General features: G+C 38.1%; 1 protein-coding gene across 2 annotated transcripts in view; it reads left to right on the forward strand.

Annotated features, from left to right (window-relative positions):
* LOC127419894 (constitutive coactivator of PPAR-gamma-like protein 2) overlaps nt 1-13,963 on the forward strand; it is a 33,370-nt gene extending 19,407 nt beyond the window's left edge. For both annotated transcript variants that reach the window (XM_051661702.1, XM_051661703.1), the window contains exons 10-16: nt 2,869-3,118; nt 3,906-4,020; nt 5,562-5,771; nt 5,887-6,103; nt 6,227-6,359; nt 6,798-6,861; nt 8,722-13,963. In XM_051661702.1, coding sequence (XP_051517662.1) covers nt 2,869-3,118; nt 3,906-4,020; nt 5,562-5,771; nt 5,887-6,103; nt 6,227-6,359; nt 6,798-6,861; nt 8,722-9,012 — 1,280 coding nt within the window. In that variant the 3' untranslated portion in view covers nt 9,013-13,963. The remainder of the gene's footprint in view (nt 1-2,868; nt 3,119-3,905; nt 4,021-5,561; nt 5,772-5,886; nt 6,104-6,226; nt 6,360-6,797; nt 6,862-8,721) is intronic.
* Nucleotides 13,964-16,341: the final 2,378 nt, after the last annotated feature.

Below are 16,341 nucleotides of genomic sequence, written 5' to 3' on the forward strand. Positions count from 1 at the left end.
AACCATATCGGAAGAAAGATGATTGCATGAACTTGCAAACAAGCAGGGAGCTCTCCGCTGAAACTGGCGAGGGCTAACAACAAAACTCCAACAGGCCAATTGGGCAACAGAAGGCTGAACATCCTCAGTGAATCCACCAACATGACTCGAATTCAAATTCACGCTCTCCAGCCCCACTGGACATCGACGATGGACAGGAAATCAAGCAGCCTATTTAAGACCCGTGAAAGACCATCGGTGAGTGCAGCGGTGTTAATTTCCTTTGAGGTAATCCAGTCAGACGGTGTAGCATAGATTTCAAACAAACTAAAAAGTCAGTAGTCCATAAGATTGTCCATAAAAGAAAAGTATAAAACTCAATTTCCTGAGGTCACTCATACAAAAGGCCACTAAAACAAAAGCATTGAAAAGAACCTGGAGAGCAGCGGCAGACAAACACGCCAGCATTCACTCTACCCGAGGTGTAGTTTACCCTTAGTGTACAGAACTAATTATCTAAATTCTTTCAACACTGAAAATACTGTAACTACACTGAACTAAGATCCAAATAGGACTTTAAAAAGCAACAGGACTTTTGAAATAACGACAGTAGGCATCAATAAATCATGATCTTGCTTCGTATTATTCAGCATTATATATTATTGGGCATGTGGGACATTGTTCACGTTTTTCACCATAATAATTGCTAGAAAAAAGTTTCCAAACTTCTCTACTAATTAACAGATTTGTCCAAATCTGACAGGTGTCCTTAAAGTAATAGTTCAGCATAAATCAATGTTCTGTCATCATTTCTCTGCCCTCATGTTGTTCCAAACACCTGTGACTTTCTGTATTTTGTGGAACCCAAAAGATATTAGGCAGAATGTTAGGGACTGACAGTCTCAGTCACTATTCCCTTTTAAAATATGGAGGGAAAAAAACGTGCAGTGAAAGTAAATGGAGACTAATGCTGACATTCTGTCTAACGTCTCCTTAATTGTGTTCCAAGGAAGAAAGTCATATGGTTTGAAACAACATAAGGATGTATGATGACAATTTCCATTAATAATAGTAATAATAAGAATGATTATTATTAGTAGTGTTATTATTGTGTAATACATGTTAAATGTGTATTATGTAATGGAATATTGGGGTGTAAACGTCCATTATGTTTTATGTGGACGTAACTAGTTATTCATTACTTGAGTATTCTTTTAATTGGATACTTTCTTACTCTTACTTGAGTAATTTTTAACATTACTACTTTTACTTCCGTTTGAGTAATCTTTTTTAATTTATTTTTTTTTTTAAAGTAATTGTACTTTTACTTGAGTAAAGATTTTGTCTACTCTACCCACCTCTGGCCAACCTGACACATAGAATTCAGTGATGTGTGATCACATAATCATGCTTTTTTTTGAGTGTATTATATGGTGTTATAAGTTGTTTTCTCACTGATGCATTAAAAATCGTACCTTTAGGCTCCAGTTTTTTTTATGCATTAAATATCGTAATGTTTGTTAATGGTTGGCCTAATAAGTTATTTTAAAGTGATATCTATGGTACAGAAGAAATATGTCGTTTTTTTCTTAACTATTGACAAAACCAGTTTTTACTTGATTCAGTATGCATTTGTGACATGTAACAGGTTGATAAATACACATCTTTACACTTTTAACACACCTCTTAAGCCTGTGAAGGGTCACCCATAAGACATGCAATATGTGCCTTTACTGCTTAAATTATTGGTCCACGTACAGTAAATAATATGACATTCAATATTCAAACTCATTAACGGACGATTTAAATTGTCCAAGTTATTTACTGCGCTCAGTAAGCACTGTGGTGGCGAGACTGCCCATTCATCCCGTTAGATCTTCAATGGTGGTCTTGTTCATGTAAGATCATCGTTAGATCATATTTGGCCTCAGCGGTTGCACTTTGGAAATTAAAAACCATTTGCTATCGGAGTTGGTGCGATATGTGAAAATTGTAAATCATCCAATAGCAGCTGGGGGGGCAAGTGGGTCTTATTAGAGCAGACGCGATAATAATGATGGCGATTTGTGAAATATACCATTCATGCCATATTCTTTGTTGGCTACACCTCCAAAACAAGCTTGGAACAGTTAAGCTGAATTATTTTATTGCTATTTTATACAAATCAAAGTCACACTCTCCTACTTATTAACATGACAAAACTAAACTGTTATCAAATTTTTATTAAATTGTACACAGATTTCGAGCAATGAGACAAACTCTTCCATTACAATGACTGAAGCTGTCATTGACTGCAGGTTTATATAGTCCTGCAGTTCAGTGCGAGCTCACTGAAGCTCCAAACAGAGTTCTGCACAAAGCTTTCTAATCAGCATAATAAATCAGTTATTTACACTGCATCTATGCCGAGTGTCAGGTGATGTTTCTTCATTATTAATTTTCGTGTGCCACCGCAAGTATAGCAAGCAGGGGCAGCAGACTGTTTAAAACTTGCGCATTAGGATTAGTTGTTATTACTAATAGGACGGAGGACTAATTTAAGCATCTCTGATTGGCCATTGCCATGTCATTGCTCAACGGACATGTCTGTGATTGTTTAGAACCACTGCAAAAATGTGTTGTAAATAGAAGCCATTGACGCGACAGGAGCAGACTTAAATTAAAGGCTGTAACTGTCAGTTTTCACAATTACATAATCGTTGCATCCGTAATCGTAATTGCGAATAGTTTGATTAATTGTGCAACCCTAGGATATACCATTACTATGATACGATTTTGGTCATACCTTCCAACCCCTAGCCTGCTGTGTGCTCTCTGAGTGTGGGGAAGAAAATGTCTGAGGGAGATCAAGTATAATCTAACATTTCTCATTTCTGTATGATTCCACAGTGCCCCCGGTCATTGTAAAGGAGTGGTGTGCCAGTAAAGCTAAATCTGCCCTGACCCCTGAGCTTGTTCCAGCTTTGTGTTTTCGCGAGTGGACGTGTCCCAACCTGAGGCGTTTGTGGCTGGGTAGAGCTTCCGAGGACCGCAGCCGCCGCACTCGAGCCTTTCTGGCCTGCATGCGTTCTGACTGCCCTGCCCTGCTCAACCCTGCCTGTGTGCCATCTCACCTGCTGCTCATGTGCTGCATACTCAGGTAGCCACACCCCTTTGAGTGTTGAGAAAATGGTAGACATTGTATACTCTTTTCTCATTCACATTGGAATGGCTCTTAGTCCATTTTGGATACTTTAATCTCAGGTGTTTCCCAAAGGATTTTGTGATACTGTGGTGGGTGGATCTCGGACCCTCTAGGGTGGTCCGGGGGCATGCTCCCCCTATAATAACATTTTTTACATTTTAAAGTTAAACGCATCAATCTGGTGCACGTTGAGAGCAAAATTAAGAGGCTAGATCTTTGAAGAACGATGTGCTCTTGTAAACAATTTTGTGCTCTAGTAGTAATTTAATCATGAACACATTGGTTGTATAGATATGAATGGTGATGACATGGCAAAAAAGTTTTTTTTGCAGTTTAATGCAGTTTACAAATGGTCAAAACACAAAATCAACTAGAGCATACATTTGAGCCATCAAAGAAATGAAGCAAATGTGGTTACCTGTGTTGAACTGGTTTATTTTTTAGAAAAAAAAAATAGACTGGATGAGGAAGGCACATCGTCGTTTCCCTGTTCAACTTTGTAATAGAAAATGTTTAGTTTTCAGCCAAAAATAGAGCTAATGTTAGCTAGCTAGCTATAACGTTACATATCAAACCACAACGTTAGAGATCTTTTATGTTATTATGAGAAGTGTAAAAATATTTTCAGTTCATTATGAAACTGTGGGCCACCACAGTCTAGGTAATTAATGGGAAGCACTGATCTCAGTTGCTCTGGATGTATTGAACGGTGAGTATTGTGTGTATATATCATTATATACAGGTATATGATGCAGTGGCCGGGAGGCCGCATTCTTCAGCGCCATGAGCTTGATGCCTTTTTGGCTCAAGCTGTGTCCAACCAGCTCTATGAGCCTGACCAACTGCAGGAACTCAAGGTAAGTCATGTGTCTCATTAATTCTGCATTATGGCACACTGACCACCCCCCATGAATTTACAGTAGGACGAATTCCTTAGGCACACTTTAATTTTTATGAATGTGAAAAGATCCACCAAATATATACTTTAATACTGTGATATTAACTAGTAAGAGTTAAATAGTAAATTATTGATATAATTGAATAATTAGTTTTGTAAATGTCATTTTCTTCAGAGGACAATTCAAAATCTATGTTTTTGTGGTTTTTAATTTAGTCCCCTAAGGTGTTTGCCATTCCCAGTCTTCTGATGTATGAGCCGTATTGCTCCTCAGTAAATTGTGGAAATAATCCTTTAATGTCAATATGAAATCAAAATTTCCTTTTTTACTTTCGTAATCCACATTCCTTGTCTAATTGTGAATGTGCATGCTATTCCAAAGGAAAAAACATTGATAGTCTTCATGTTTCAAAGTGTAACGACATTCTCAGCCTCTGAAACATCTTATTTCTTTAGCTGACGTCACTATGCCCTCTTATTTTTCCAACCCCTCCCCTTCAGCCACCTTTTAAATAGAGACAGATTTTCACCAATCAATTCCTGATGGATAAAGTCCAAACGTACAGTTTTTCTTGTTGAATTTTCAGTTCACTTTGAAATGACATTACAGAAGCAAAATGCATTGTAAACATGTTGACTCTTATATGCTGTGAATTACATACTTTATATAGGAAAATATTGTTTGGTTAAATCTTGATTATGATTCAGTATTTTCTTGTGAAGTAAAATTGCTTAAATCACACAAACAAAGAGCAGAGAGATAGATAGCATCAATTTGAAACTAAAGCACATTTGCATATGTGTTTGCATGTTCTTACGCCGATCAGCCACAACATTAAAACCACCTGCCTAATATTGTGTAGGTCCCCCTCGTGCTGCCAAAACAGCATCAACCCGCTATTCTGAGATGATATTCTTCTCACCACAATTGTACAGAACGGTTATCTGAGTTACCGTAGACTTTGTCAGTTCGAACCAGTCTGGCCATTCTACGTTGACCTCTCTAATCAACAAGGCATTTCCATCCACAGAACTGCCGCTCACTGGACTCCATTCGGAGTAAATTCTAGAGACTGTTGTGTGTGAAAATCCCAGGAGATTAGCAGTTACAGAAATACTCATACCAGACCATCTGGCACCAACAATCATGCCACGGTCCAAATCACTAATCACATTTTTCCCCATTCTGATGGTTGATTTGAACATTAACTGAAGCTCCTGACCCGCATCTGCTTGATTGTATACACTGCTTTTTTTTTTTTCTTTTTTTTTTTCTTGAGGCAAGACTAGGTTTTGGGGTTCTTTAATACTCATCTTCAAAAGTTTTATGTCAAATAAGTCTAGAAGTTAAAGGCAAAAAATTGTAAAACAAAGTAAAAAAATCTGTTTGGTCGTTTTGAAAGAGCTCTGAGAAATATGAAGTGACACATTTCTGTGACATTTACAAGGCTGATACCAATGTGCCTCTTGATCGTATTTCGCCTTTTCTCCCAATAACAGGTGGAGAAGGTGGATAACCGTGGAGTGCAGCTGGCCTCTCTCTTCATGAGTGGAGTGGATACTGCCCTGTTTGTGAATGATGTATGTGGACAGCCCCTGCCATGGGACCACTGCTGCCCTTGGGGCTTTTTTGATGGGAAGTTGTTCCAGATCAAACTAGCTAAAGCCACCAGAGACAGAGCATCTTTACTTGACATGTGTGAAGGCCAGGTAACAATTCATTGCCATAAGATAATTTGCTGTTGATAATGTTCTTTTGTAGAGTGTGGTTGAAGTGTAGATTTCAATGAAAATAAAGCAAATGTCTCTCACTCTGTCCTTGCAGGAGGAGCTGGTTTCTAGAGTGGAGAAGATGCGCCAGGCCATTCTAGAAGGCATCAACCTCTCCCGACCTCCTCCCCCACCGCCACCACTGCCACCCCCTGCATACCTCCCCCCTACCATGGTGCCCCCTTTCTACCCCATGCACCCTATGTACCCTCCTCGTCCACTGGGCTCCATGCCACCTCATCCTCACCAGCACCGGCCCAGGGCCTTCCCAGGTTGGACATTGCTCTCAGTTAGTTTTTGCACAGTGTGCTTGGTCAAGAAATGCACAACTGACCAGCTTGCTAATTTTTAAAAATGTTTGATCTCCCTGATTTCACATGGTTATTTTCTTTTAGGAATCCAGTCTATACCTCCCCAGGGTGGCAAGCTGGAAATAGCAGGCATGGTAGTTGGTCAGTGGGCTGGGAACAAACCAGTTCGAGGCAGAGGGGGTTTCAACATGCAGGTGGTGTCAGTAGGAGGGAAAGGGTGAGTCCATTCTGTGTCATTACATAGCAGCCATTTGGATTACTGTTTCTTTACTCTCATGCACATTTTACAGTCCTTATCTATGAATGTTGATAATGTGCCACATTGGATTGTTTTTATTTGACGGTTGCAACATTTGTTATTATGTTTGCATATATCGGCACTTTTTTAATTATATCAGCCACATTAGTCAGGCATTAGAAGCAGAGTATCAGGCCTTACTTTCAATTCAAACTGTACTCCTTTTCTGTGTGTGTATGTATGTTCTCGTGATTTATAATATCAGCAGCAGTCATATTGGTTATTGCCCTTTACAAAAAAATTATCGGCTCTCAGTATTGGCTGAAATATCAGTGCATCCGTAACGCACTCATATCTAATTATTTTTCAGCATCCTATCTTTTTCTACTATTTTTGTACTGTTGTTCTTTTTCCCAGAAGGGGTAAAGAAGTGATTTTGAAAGGAAGGGGAGGGAAGAAAGTGACCACCAATAGAACACAGGTAAATCCAACTCATAACTTTCTTTTTTTTTATTTTTCCCCTTTTTTCTCCCAATTTGTAATGCCCAATTCCCAATGTGCTTTTTAAGTCTTTGTGGTCACGTAGTGATTCGCCTCAGTCCGGGTGGCGGAGGATGAATCCCAGTTGCCTCCGCGTCTGAGACGTCAATCCGCGCATCTTATCACGTGGCTTGTTGAGCGCATTGCCACAGAAACATAGTGCGTGTGGAGGCTTCACGCCATCCACCGCGGCAACCACGCTCAACTCACCACGCGCCCCACCGAGAACGAACCACATTATAGCGATCACGAGGAGGTTACCCCATGTGACTCTACCCTCCCTAGCAACTGGGCCAATTTGGTTGCTGAGGAGACCTGGCTGGAGTCACTCAGCACACCCTGGATTCGAACTCATGACTCCCGGGGTGGTAGTCAGCATCAATACTCACTGAGCTGCCCAGGACCCCCAACACATAACTTTCTTAAGAAAATACACAGTATTCATCCCATCCTGTTCACATTAGGGCTGGGCGATAGGACGATATAATCAGATATTGACGATGTCTTACAAATATCCCGATGCCGATTTCGACCCTCACTGACAGACGATGATCGACAATATTGGTAAATGACACAACCTTGGATCTGGTCACCAGATATATTAAACAGTAGCCCAGGGTGTGAAATTTGCACCCGCCAGATGCGACAAGGCTGAATCCAACTCCTTATTCACAAGCTCCTCATCCAAATGCAGGTATTTCATGAGCGGGTAAGTTTGCTGATCTATCCGCAACAGTGGTGTGTGACCTGTAAGACGTCTTGAAGTAACACATGACAAGAAATGCTGTTAAACACAAAGACATGTGCTTGAAGAAACACGCTTTATTATATATTTAAGAACAGAGAAAAGAAATGCGGTCAATGTCCATGTCTGATGCGCTGTTTGTTCAGAGGCGTACAGCGCGAGCCTGTCTTGTGGAACACGTGCATGTAAAGAGTTATCACTCTTCCCTGTTTGCAAGAAATATGTCATGTATGAGAATGTTGCAAATGACCTAAGACCATCTCAGGAGGTACTTGAAGTTTAGTTCGCTTTATTTCAACGGAGTAGTTCGCGCTTAACATGCTTTGTGAACGCAACTCTGCAGGTTTGCTTAAATATATCTTTGTATTAATGAAATAAAGACAAAAGTGATTAAATCATATAATAATACAAGACCATGTTCACCTTGAACCTAAAATTGAGTTCTATTTTATTTTCTTCAGGCAGCATTAACTGTATTAACGAAACGCAATACAAACACAAATTCGATAAGAACACATATTTGGCAGCATTATTTTAGGAACAAAAGGGAATTTATTAGGTTTACACCTAATATGAAACTGTAATATGTTGAACTTTCTATAGGTAATGTTTTTTTTTTTTTTAAATATTATTATAATTATTATTAATTTCCCATCTGTTGTCGTAGACGAATACTTGCGTGATGGCAGATGAGGCCATTGGAGGGGGTAAATGTTTGGATTTCGGAAGGTGGATATATAAGATCTTTTTGATCACTTCATTATTTTAATTGCTTTTTTCGTTTAGTTTAAAGTGCTATTTGAATTTAGAAATATCTTGTTTTAAATTTTTTTTTTAAATAAATGTAAGTTTTAAAGCAAAATCGATAAAGCGAAAATATTCAGTGACCCTCAGCAGTGGGTTGACGATGTTATCGGATATTGCGATATATTTTAAGGCGATTTTCAATAAAATATTTTTTACATATTGCCCAGCCCTAGCTCACATACTACACTGCACACATTGGCATTGACGAGAGATTGATATTTTTTTCCCATCCCTCAATGTTTCTTGTAGACTCTGTCCACATCACCTCCCTCCACCAGCCCCCCAAAGCTCACTGAAGATCCTAAAGTAGTGGGGCGGCCCGCTGGACCCACAGAGGGAACAGTGACTGTGTCGCAGCAGTTGAATGGCAGCTCTTCAGGTCTGGTCACTGGTCAAGCCCTTGACCTGCCACCACTGGCCCAGCCAATCCAGTGTGCCTTAGCCAGCAGAGACAACCAGTCAGGAGATGGGGTGGAGGTAGAGGCCACTTGTTGCCTTGACGACTGCCCATCAGATGGTGCACTACAGAAAGAGGAGTAATTACATCCCATAATGTAATAAGAATGAGAGAGTGAGAGGGAATGATCTAAGTTCGACTGCCTTTTCCTTGCAAAATGTAATATTTAGGGCACAGTAGCCACTTTGTGTTGTCATGATATAATTTATGATGCTACACATGGACAGGGACAGGAATGCGGTCTATATATCACCTTAATAGCCGGTTCTGGTTTAAAACTGAGCAAGTTTAAATCACAACCTTCGATTTCACATCGCCCTGAATCTTCAGATTCTGGACCTCATCCTTTCCACTGGCCCATCAGTGTTGTAGCATTGTTAATAGCTTTCAAGTCATTTTATTTTGAGACCTTTTTGTCAGTGGTGAACTTATATGTATGATTGCCTAAAATGGCTACAAAAGGCCCTTATTGCCCAAAGCGTATTTTAAAATTTAGCTGTTTAAAACACTTGCATCGTGTCAAGTAGCACAGCAACATCTTACTCTAAAGTTTCCGCCACACAGCATAGAAATGCACTACTTTAACTGTTGCTGTTTATGCAGTGCACCATTGTGGAGGATTCAAAGACAACACTGCCCTAAATACAGTAGATGAGTGGAAACTGATGGAAAACACGGGTTGTATTTGTATGTCATAGTGTGCATTAACACACATGGTAGTCCCTTCTTTTTTGGCCATTATCGTAGGGTGAAGTGCATGTGGAGAAGTTGCCATTGTGTTCAGGCTCAGAAAGAGTTTAAAGAGAAGTGCTGAGAGGCGTGTATGAGTGAGGATGAACGGGAGGAATTAAAGAGTCCAAGAGAGTCGTTCAGATTGCACTCTACATCGCATAGCTTGCTCCACTTTGTTGCTTTTTCTCACACGTAGACTTGTGACAATCTTGTCAGCTTCTTTTGAGCCCACGCCCCCTTTAGGATGAGCAGATAGCAGTACAACTCAAACCTACAGCTACTGAAATAGTTATAAATGTAATTTTTAAAGCACCTTATGTCCCAGGTTATATCGATATGCAAGCCCCTCAGGAAGAAATGCCCTTGAAAATTGATTTTATTCTAACATAATGCACTTGTTTATAAGAATAAGATACCCATAATTTGGTTAATTTCCTACTAATGAGCTGGTTGATAGCCCAGAAGACCTTCATTCCTAGACAGTTAAACTGTCTATGTAAGCTTTTACCTTGCGTGTTGTTTACCAGTATGGCGTACAAATTAGCACCAACCCGTTTGAATGTGAGAACGGAGTGCGTAGTAATCTGCACTTTGTTTTAAAACTAATGAAACACACTGGGTTTGTCCTCGTACCAGGATAAAGAAACATTGAGGCCTCTGCCAGAGTCAGAGAGAATATAAAACGGTGTGTTCAGATGGAACCCTGATACTGTTTGACATCCCAGATGTTTGTATATACACCCAAATGTACATGATGTTAGGGGAATGATTTTATCAGTGGTCGAGAATGCACACAGTCCTTAGACAAACTTAAACACCTCTCAGCTTCACAACGATTTTAAACGTTTAATTTTGTTTTTATTTTTAGCAGTTCAGCTTTTCCCACACACTGGTCGTTCACATCTCCTCTGTGCCTTGTGCACGTATACCATGTGGATGGTGTTTTGTGCATGTGCATTCTCCCACCATAGCTAAAATCATTAAAATTTTGTAGCACTCAAAATAATTCAAAGTAATTATTGAACGAAACTTAGGATCACTTTACATTGTGACAAAACATCTGTGCTTCTCCAGACCGTTTTTGACAATAATCTGTCTGTCTTGTCTTGTTTTTGTGACAGTCCTATGAACTCATGCACTTCTTTTTCAGAGAGCACTTCTATTTAGGCAAATGGGCTTTATAAAATTGAAACAATCTAAAGATTAAAGCCCCATTTGCCATTATATTGACGGTTTCACATCAGATGGCTAGGATATAATTTTACTTAAGTGTTAATGTTTTAAATCCATTTTAAAAACATTTAAATACATGTTTTGAACTGATGATTCATTGGTTGTAATGAATGAGAATTTAAATTTAAATGTAAGAATAACTTATACACTTGAGAGCCTATTTCATTTAATCATCATAGTTTAAAATCTGTACAATTGACAATGTCAAAATGACATCAGCTTTCTATGAAGTCATAAGATGCACCTTATTTTATTAAGATAAGAAGTTGATAAATATTATATTTAGGGCCACTAAAAGTATATCAAGTAAGACTTTGAAAGACACCCATTATAGTGAAGTCTGTATGTATATTCTGCAAATGGTCACTCTTGAGGAGTCCAGACAGTTAGCCATCAACATGCAAACAAATGGCATTCAAAGGCCTTCAGAAATCTCACAGTGACCCGAAGCATGCATTTTGAATGTGTTTACTACAGATAAGTAGTGACACATAATGAATTTAAAATTCATGATATTTCCCAAAGGACAGTGAGATATCAGAATTACTGGATATACTGGACAGACTTTTAACAAAGAATAAATAAGTAATCTTGACAGTACCATGACAGGTAGTATTCTTGAACTAATAAGGTACACTGTCATGCATGCTAGAGCATTTTAAAACTCAACCTTAGGTTGTCACATTTTATTATGAGTCAAGTACAGTAGTGCTAGTTTTCAAGAGGATCTCCAGCATGTTATAGTGCATACAGAGACGTACCATTTAATGTACACACAACGCTGAAATTTCAGTTGCCGCTGAAAACTATAGATCCTTTTAAAAACATTAAATTTTGTTTCCATCTGTGATAAAAGCAGTTTCAGTTAGTTTTTATTTTCAGTGTGTTGTCATAAAATATCAGTAACTCATTCACATTTAGTACAAGTGTAGTTTAAGAATGGAACAGCATAAACCGAAATATACAGACATACCAAATAAAGATAATCGATAATCTCTCACACTCACAATACCTTTGAAATACCTGTAGAGATCAGGGCTGCATATCCCAAAAGCATCGCAAGCTTAAGTTAATCATAGAGACTATTGGTGCTTAAGTTGATCGTAGAGACCATTGGCGCCAACGGTCATTTTAAGCTTGCAATTCTTTTGGGAAACACAGCCCAGGTCAGTTAGTATGAGGGAGAAAATAATAGTAAAACGTCTGCATACTCCAACTATGTATCGTCCAGAGTGTTGTTAATTTCTCATATAATTATTTGAAGACTTAACTAGCAATTTCAGACGCTTGGTTCCAAAGTTACCCTCTCCAAAGCTTCTTTGCTTTGCTCTGTTCTAGATCGCTGCTTAAACTCTCATACTTTCATCATTTATGGAGACGTGTGAGGGTGAAATATAGACTCAAATCAGATATATAAATATATATATATATATATATACTCAAGAATGATATTTTAATTATATCAGAGGGATGCACTGGAGATTGGTTGGTCTAGCCATTGTCTTATAATGGCACCATTTTGCTCCAGATGTTGGCCCAAGTCTTGATAAAACCAACCTGATAACATACACCCCCCCCTTTTGTTTCACATGGGCCACAGACATTCATTATCACAAAAGGTTCAAATGTGCAAGCATTTGTCTTTTCTATATCCATAGTTTGCCCGGATGGCGACGTCTCCCTCTTCTTAACTCTTCTGTTTTTCTTGCCTTTGTTAACCATGCAACGACTCTCTGTACCTCTTCATACTAACAGTGAGAGAATTTAACTTTTATAATTAGTCTAATAATCTGTCTGTAAAGTAATCTTAGACAAAAGTTGGTAACATTTTCAACAGTGAACAAAGAAACCTAACCTTACCATCTTTAGTTTCAATCAGTTGTGAAATTGTGTTTTTTCGTACTTTTTTAATGTTATTACAACTACTACTCCTTTGACCGTTGCTACATTTAGTATTAAAATTTGCTTAGCGGAGCTAGATATTTTTTAACTGTAATGATTGCAATTTTCCTCACCTCTATTTTGTATGGTATTGTTTATACCACTTCACCATTATGATGTAATTGCCGCTTACAAAAATAACCCTTTAGGGGTTTTTTTTAATTATTGATCTGGCTATTTAAAATTCAAAAGCTGAGTAAGTCTTGTTACACAAAACAGACTAATTTTCTTTGGATTAATTTTCAACCAAAATAAAATACTGTAAAATATTATATACAGTTACATGTTTTCAGCAATTAAGATATAAGAATACTTAAAGGGTTGATAATCAGATACTAAAATGAAGAAAATGTGTTGTTTACATCTTTTTGGTGAACAGTGGCTAAATCTTGTATCGTCCAGTTTCATAGCTACAATGAAGATATTTTTTTCCTCAAGTGGAGCCTTGGACACAGCTCTTGATACAGATTAACCCTAGAACACTTCATCAGCACTCATGCACATGTATTGTCCCTTTGAAAAATGTAGCTTCAGTGTCATGGATAGGTTAAGTGTTAACATACTGTAACCATGCACACATACAAAAACGCTATTTTGGTAAAGAGTTTTACCTGTGCATTCCTGTAGTTTTGTGTTGGGACCTCAGACCTGACTCTTGCTTTAAACCTGTTACCCCTGTATCCTGGCTCTGTAGCCCTTCACTCCACAGGACCACATGTATTCTCTTTACTGGTGTTGCCAGGTTTCAATCCTTGTCTGATAACAGCAATGTGTTGTGTACAGTAGCCCACTGATGTCCTACACTTTCTGGAAGAACCCTTTATATATTGTTACCATTGCTTTATAGCATGTGGCCCCCCATAGCACCAAGACTGTCAAGTCTAGACCCATCCATTTGTAGGCAACACATTCTGTCGTCTGTTCTTGGAAAACTGATTCATTCATCAACAACACAAATGCATTGATGCATGCATCAAGATCTCCAAAAGCTCCAAACAACTTGTGAAGTGAAGGGTAAAGTTCATTATTATTATTGCTGTTATGGTTATGATCGTTATTAACAATTTCTCAGTTTTAGTATAAAGCACCTGATTGTTTTGAAAAGAATTTTTTTTCTTTTTAATTTGTCTTGCTGTTGTGGTCTGATTTCACATTGGATTGGGGAGAAAGCCAAAAGGCTCAGAGAGAGAAAGAGAGAGAGAGTCCAAGTTGGCAGTCATGTTTGTATGGTTGGGAAATGACTTACAGTGCTGAAATAAAATTTATTCTTTTAGTAAAAAGAGTTTTGGTTTTATTTCTTGTTTATTTGGTAGACTTTGACCCTTTGTGGTGTTACTAGTCATAAAGAAACCATTAAAAGCATGAGACTGAGCAAACTGTCAAATATATATGGAGATTCGTTTAAAAATTTGAAAATTATTATTAAGAAAGGTGTAATATAAACAATGTATTAGCTCCATCATTATACATTGTCACACATCTTCATACAAAATCATTTAACTCAAAGGCTTTTGTTGTCACACTAGAATCATTGCACTTGGTACACAGCTAGAGGCCGACCAATAGAGGATTTTGCTGATTCCAATAACTGATTAATTGTCCGAAAGGATTAAAATCGATTCATAGAATGTAATAAAAAATTAGTCTTTTTCTGACAGGGACATGTACAGATAATAAGAGTCCAAAAGGAATACAATTCAGATGCAGTTTAACCAAAATCCCAATAATAACCAGAAAAAATTCATATATGGTGAATAATGGACTTTTAACAATAAATAAATAAATAATCCCCCCAAAAAACCAGGGACTCTTATTTTGGAATGATAGAGACTTAGCCCCGTTACAATGCTCTATATTAAATAACCAAATATTGTGTTTTATAGCCTATATATTAACCAGATTAAGTTTTACCAAATAAGGTTAAATAAGGAATAAGGTTTATTATTATTCACAAGATGTGAAGTTGGAGACACGATGTGCTGATGGGCACATTTCCATGTCACATTTTTCTTTGCATGCCTTCGCTTCAATTTAGAACACTTATTTATCTAATCAAAATATGCATTGAAGTGTGGATAAAAATATGGATGAATATCGTCAATGTTGACAGATTTAGAGTCAGCAAATCCCCACAAGCTGTAGGTGATTGTTTTTATTTCACTTCTTGAGGCCCCTTTTATACTGTAGAATCCAGTGCCAGGAACGGCGGTGAATAAAAAATATCTGCATAGAGTTTTTGCCGATAACTGATATTTCCAAGAAGCAACTATTGGCACTGATTTATCTATAACACGATATATATTGGTCTACCTCTACAAACTGCATACATTCATAAACTTTTGGGTCCCCTGACCAGTATTGGGTGTAATCTGATTGCAAAGTTATTAGTTGCTAGTTGTAAACATACTTTGCAGTAACACACCACTCAACTAATTACCAACGGAATGGAAGAAAGATCGGATCACTCAAGGGGCAGGTCAACCCAGGGGTAGATCTGTGTGCCTGCAGCATATGTATCTGGATTCTTGCTGGTGATGTAAGATGGCGGTATTATGGAGAGTCGCGGTCTCAGGTGAGCGAAAAACCATGTTCTTTCCTTGAACTGACATTGCCGCAAAGTCGCTATGAGTAAGACCGTTACTTTTTATTCTGTCTAGCATTTGCACAGAACATTTTCAGTTTAATCTGGTGCGTAGGCTTATTTTGGCATGCTATTTATTGCTGTTCATACTGGGTGCATTAGTGAGGCAACCGCCATTTTTCGTATATGATCATAATATCAGGAGAAAACCTGAAAGTAGATTCTGCATGCAAGTGTATTTTATACTCTTTCAAATACTGACAAACAATTCTTATTTTAGTTAAGTCAATCTAAGTTAGGGTGTCGATCTGATTTGTAAAACTGGAATGTCATGAGAAAACAGACCTGATAATCGCCCTCTGCTTGCCATGATGAATTAATCTTGCGGCCAGACAGTATACAGTTCAATTTAAACACGTCTTGTGTTTCGAACATACCAGATTGACACTGCATTATGTCTTTGCCTGCATACAGCCAGCTGTTGATTCCGGAGACGAGTACTCCGTTATAATGCTATACTTCTATGCCCCTGTTATTGCCACAGTAATAGAGAGCACATGTGAACAGTCATTACCTCTGGTATTCAGTGCACGAGAATTATTTTCATGCAGGGCTGTTTGAGTCTCACTCTGCTGTTCACAGTAACCCGAGAGACCACTACAGAGACAGTATGTATGTTTGTGTATAAATGGTATTGTGTAAAGTGAATATGGGATTAAACCCAAACATAGGTAGATTAGTCATTTATTTTTTACTCAAAAGTGCATCCTAATGCATCACCATCACAAACGCAGCACTGCATAATGGACTTAACCAAGGTTTTCATCAAATTGTAATGCATGTTGTATTGCTATATTATTGTAATTATTTAATAAGCAGTCCATATGTTCATGAACTTTTACCATTGCACTCATTCTTCTTCATT

Source organism: Myxocyprinus asiaticus, chromosome 29 (assembly GCF_019703515.2).
Source record: "Myxocyprinus asiaticus isolate MX2 ecotype Aquarium Trade chromosome 29, UBuf_Myxa_2, whole genome shotgun sequence".
NCBI classification, from domain to species: domain Eukaryota; kingdom Metazoa; phylum Chordata; class Actinopteri; order Cypriniformes; family Catostomidae; genus Myxocyprinus; species Myxocyprinus asiaticus.